Below are 5,282 nucleotides of genomic sequence, written 5' to 3' on the forward strand. Positions count from 1 at the left end.
CTGTATGGCAGGAAGGCCTCCACCCTTTCCTGGACTAGAGCTGAGAGACCACTGCAGGGCCTGCACGTCTGCCAGGCACAGTGTGCTCTGCAAGCAATACTCCCTCTTTGCCTCAATTAGACCACACAGAAAAGCATGACTTTAGGGGTTCAGTCTTTTGCCATTTTCAGGGGGAGGGGGAGGCTCATGGTCATCCAGGGTAGCATGAACCCAGAGGCACTTGGCTGGCTTAGAGACAGAACACAGTCCTGGAGCACCAAAGATTCCCCTGATCAGAAAGTCTGCTGTCCCCTGCCACCAGGTCCCCAGTAGAGGCCAGGAGGGGCCTGAAACCTTCCTTTGGGATCAGTGAAGGACATCTAGGGGTGACATCTAGATGACCCAGCCCTTATCACACATCTTTTTCCAACTTCTCTAGGGGTGGTGTTGGGCAGAGATCATGGTATTTAATTGCCTGAGGACAGTATGTGTCAGGGCACAGCTGGGGCTGGAAGGCACTTGTTGCTGGGCTGCAGTGCCCAGGCATTCACTCAAGCTGCTGCCTCTGCTCAGGCTGTCCTCACAGCCGGTTTCTACCACTCTCCATTGCCCCCCAAAACTCCCCAAGCTGCTGTCCAGCAAGGATAGGAGTGGCCTGGTGGAGAGACTGGGACTGAGGGAAGTGAGTGAACTTTGTGAGAACTTCTACAGGGAGAGCAACTCAAATTTAGAAGTGGTGGCTACCATAGGATGCTAGCAGTGGACCCAACGGGTCCTCTGGAGAGAACCGAGGCGCTGGGCATGAGATTCCTTATCTTCTTTTCTCTGTTACAAACCGCAGCCACCCTAAAGCCTGATGTCCACTACACAGCCCTCAAACTGCAGGGCAGTTCTCGGATCTCAGTGCCAGGCCTCAGCCGCTGCTCCGTGTTTTGCCTCCCTTCCAGTAACGTTCCAGCCTCGGAGTTGAGTAGCTAGTTGGGTTGCCCCTTCCTGGCAGGGAGGCTACAGCCCCGGGCTCCCATCTGGCAAGTCCCGAAGTTACTGATTTCCCTGGACCACCGGGTTTGCCGCCGCCACTCCCTCCAGCTGCGCGTCTCCTCCAGCCAGAGCCTCGACCTCCCGCGCGCGGTGCGAAGCCGTCACCCTCCCCCGCCTTTGGAAAGTCCTGGTGGGCTTCCGGGCCTTCATCCCCAGATCACCAGCAGACCGCTATTCACTGGTATCCAAACCCAGGGCAGCGACGAAGCCCGGGAGGGGTCGAACGGCTCGCAAAGGTTCTGCCAGCAGCACCTCGAGCTCGCCACGAGCCAGAGAATCTTTATGTAACTTTATGTCCTAGCGAAAGCGCGCTCCTCAGCGTGCGCGCACGCGCGCACACACATTTACACACGCACACACACTCTCAGGCATCCACCTTACACACTTCGCGCCAGATCGAAAACTTCTTTCTGCTAGCTCTCCTTTATCTCCTGGGATCCTACTGTCAAAATTGACTCGCCTGAACTTTTTGCAGCTCTTTCTAAAGTTCCCCTTCTCCCTTCTTCCCTCCCAATGTCTCCCCCCAAGTCCCACCAGGACTAACCTGTGGAATCCATGTCGGGTTCCTCCAGTAACCCACAATGCATGCTCTTCCCATGGACAGCACAGGCGCCCCCCAAAAGTCCTGATATTTGGGGATCCCCTGTGCTAGAGATGCCCAGGGAGGGAGGGAGAGAAGAAGGGTAGAAGGAGAGGAGAGGGAGGGGAGAAGAAAGAAGGCCAAAGGATAAAGGAGGAAAAGAAAGAACGGGAGGAAAGAAAAGAGAAAGAGGTTAGGAAAGAGAGAGAAAGCGCGAGAGAGAGCTGCAGCGGGGGCAGACAGAGCGAGCAAGCGGACACTCAGTAATCCAGCCGGGCAAAGCCAAACCCGTCAAAATGTTTGCGGATGTTTCATGGGAAAAAGCATCATTTTATAGGAGCCCCGATGGGAGCAATGTCATTGATAGGCCAGCCGGCCTGATGAATGGCCGCTCGTCAGATGGGGCCGTGGCGAGGCGCACTGTGAAGCCCATTGTGGGCCTGTTTTGAATAAGAAAAGCAGCCTCCGAAAAGGGGGGCTCGGAGCGATGCAATCCCAGCCTCCGACTTCCCCCTTCTATTATAGCTTTAGCAACGTTTTTCTTATTTAAAGTTCCAGAGGCCTTCTCCAGCCTTCGCCCGGCACTCATTATAGGCGAAATCAAAATTGGCTTAGATCTGCCCCCTCCCTAACCCTCCCCCTTCCCCAACACCCTCCCCCCGCCCCAGCCCCGCGAGGCGCAGGCATGTGGGGGCGGGCCGGGCACTGCCAAGCCTGGGGAGACTCCTGCGCAGCCACGAGTGGGTCCCACTCCTGTCTTCTCTTGTGGAACCTCCCGAGCTCGCTGGGGGCAGATTTGGGTTGGGGGCACTGACAATGCAGAGGGAGTGTGTCTTGAGCTGCTTCCACGCAAACCCGCGGACATGCGTGGGGGTAAAGGTTGCGGATGGGGAAACTGAAGCCTAGGGTTCCCATCCCCATCTTGAGGAACGAGAGAGGGACTCTTGGCACTGAGGGGTGAAGGGCTGGTTCACCGCCTCCAGAACTTTCGTCCACCCCTGTCCGTCGCCGCCGGGTCTCTCTAGGTCTCTGTCCCTCTGTCTCCGTTTCTCTGTTGGCTGCGTGTCTCTGCGTGTCTTTTGCCCCCACGTCTCTTTGTCTCTCCCTAGGAGTCTGTCCTCTGTCTCTAGGCCCCAGGATCTCTGGGACCCCTCCACCCCCAAGCCTCTTCCCATAACCCTGTCAGTGTGTCTGGGTCCTGGTCCCTCCCTCTTCCCCTCTCCCCGGCCACCCCCTCCATTACCCCCTCGATCCCCCACATCCAGCCTCGAAGTTTGTGAGAAGCCCCATCGTCCGAGTGGGGACGCGGTTTTCCCAGGGACCCCCTCCCCTGCGGCGTTGAAAGTGCGGGAGGAGGGGGCCAGGGCCGGGGGACTGCAAGTGGAAGTAGAGGGGCGGGCGGCGTCTCCCGCGGGCCGGGAGAAAGTGGCCGCTCGCGGGTCGGCCGCGCTGTGATTAGAATATGAATGGGCTCGGCGGGCGGAAGAGAAAGGCGGATTACCCGTGCTTTGACCATGGACAGAGGCAACGCTGGCGGCGCGCAGGGGGCGGGCCAGCCCCGGTCCCTCCAGCGGCTCCCGGTGCGCGTCCTGCCTGCGAGTCCCGGCTGGCCACCGTGGGCCTTAGGAAGCCCCAGAGCCGGGCAGAGTGGGGTTTCTCGGGCGGGAGGGGGCGAGACACCAGCACGTGCCGAGTTAAAGTCACCGGGAGCCGGGAAAGGGCAGCACCAAGAGCGGGCTGAGGACTCGCCGGGTTCGAATCCAGTTGCAAATTCCTTCATCTTTGTGGGCCTCAGCTTCGTTGTCTGTGAAGTGGGGTGACGATGCGATGCCCTCCTCTCAAAGTCTGCAGGAGGATTAAGTGAGGTCGTGGGTGTGAAAGGGCCAGGAGTTTGCTGTGCCAGCTACTTGGGACTCTTTCTGGGTGGCTGCACAGCCCCTGCGTGGCCCGCTCCTTCTCATCACCCTGGGGCCCTGCCAAACCTCTCCTGAGGGTTCCTTCTGCCTCCTCCTCTGCTGAGTTCCTAAGGCTGGCTGTGCCTGCTGCGGGAACTCTATCACAACCTCACACTCTGTGCGGTGCCCAGAGTGGTCCCAGGCACACCCTTTCCCTCTGCGATGCTGGATGAAGGGGCTGAGGACGGTCCCGGGTGCCCGCCTGGGTTCCAAGTCAGAGATCAAGTGCCTGGGTCCATCTCTCGCAGCCTCACTGGCCCTGTGGGAGAAATGCCTGGGTGGGTGGTAAAAGGCTCCTTGGAGGTGGAGGTCGAAAGCAAGGAGCTAGAGACCTGTCCCAGGGAGAAGAGTTTGACCTACACTGTGAGGCAAAGGTGATCTGCAGGCGGTGGTTGTGGCTGTTACTACTACAACTCTTTCAATTGTTACACACTAGGAGGAAGTGGGTGGGCTGGGGTAGGCTGCCCTCTCAGAGCACGGGGGACAGGAAAAATAGCCGGAGGTAGGGGAGGAGTGAGCTGAAGCACTAGGTGCTGCACTGCCTGCTGCTGGCCCTGCACAGCTAAAGTTGCACGCAGGGCCCCTCTACCCCAGGCTTACTGCTTACTGCAGAGGTGACACCTTCTTCATATTGGAGTGAGAGGACAGAGACAGCATGACACATAGTGTCATATAGTGCTACTAAGCACTACAGTGAGGTGGGCAGATGTCAAAGAAGGTGTCTCTGAAAAGGTGACATTTGTGCTTAAAAATAATACCTTTCACTGCAAGACAGGTAGAAATTTCAAAATAATATACTATCTAGGGGCTGGTCCTAAGAATATGTTTGTTTGTGGAAATTCACTTAGTGAACTCATAATTTTGTACATTTTCCTGAATGCCATACTTCAATAAAAATGTTTGTTTTACTACTAACATTGGAACACCAAATTCTCCTTACTTCCTGACTGCTTTTTCTGTCACCACAGGCATCTCCCACATATGATTCATCTCATTAAATCTTCACCACACAGGGCTGGTAGGAGCACTGATTGCTCTGGCAGAGAACCCAGTTCAGTTCCAGCACCCACATGGTGTCAGTAACTCCAGTTCCAGGGGATCCGACACCCTCCTCTGTCCTCTGTGGGCATTGCACACAACACGGGTTCACTTACACACATGCAGGCAAAACACTCTTATATGTAAATTAACCTGAGGAAGGGGCAATGGGAGGCAATTTCATTTGGAGGCTATGCTAGGAAATTTATCCTTCAAGAATTTTGAGCACCCAGGACCAAAACTGCATTTTTGAGAGATCACCATGGCCAGAATGTGGTGGCAGGAGAGGAGCTGGTTGCTGGAGGGGGTGGCTAGAAGATGGTGATGGCTGGCATTGGCACATGGCAGTGTGCCAGGGTTCAAGAGACATCTCACATAAAGGAAGCGCCTCCCCAGCTCTGGTGCTGACTCATGGCCAGAGGGGTGGGGCATCATTCAGGGTCTACAAACCCATTCATTGAAATGGGCCAACTGTAGGGTGGGAGATGACAGGATGAGGCAGCAAGGGAAGGTGGCTTCAACCACAGATAAAATTTGCCAGTAGTCCTGCAGAAGCCCAGGCAGCTGACCCTGGAGGTGTGGAGTTAGCAGGACTGGTGTAACCCTGGGGAAGGATAAATGAGTGTCATAAGTGGGTCCTCCAGTGAGTTTTGCTCCTGTTCTGTGGTTCCCACAGATGGTGCACTTCC

The 5,282-nt window shown here is 56.3% G+C and overlaps 1 protein-coding gene across 1 annotated transcript in view; it reads right to left on the reverse strand.

The window, feature by feature from the left end:
- The window catches only part of Rfx4 (regulatory factor X4), a 178,460-nt gene extending 176,446 nt beyond the window's left edge, over positions 1-2,014 (reverse strand). Inside the window, exon 1 of the mRNA XM_008843124.1 lies at positions 1,565-2,014. Coding sequence (XP_008841346.1) covers positions 1,565-1,607 — 43 coding nt within the window. The 5' untranslated portion in view covers positions 1,608-2,014. The remainder of the gene's footprint in view (positions 1-1,564) is intronic.
- Between the last annotated feature and the right edge of the window lie 3,268 nt (positions 2,015-5,282).

This window comes from Nannospalax galili, unplaced genomic scaffold (genome assembly GCF_000622305.1).
Source record: "Nannospalax galili isolate Female #2095 unplaced genomic scaffold, S.galili_v1.0 scaffold39, whole genome shotgun sequence".
NCBI lineage: Eukaryota > Metazoa > Chordata > Mammalia > Rodentia > Spalacidae > Nannospalax > Nannospalax galili.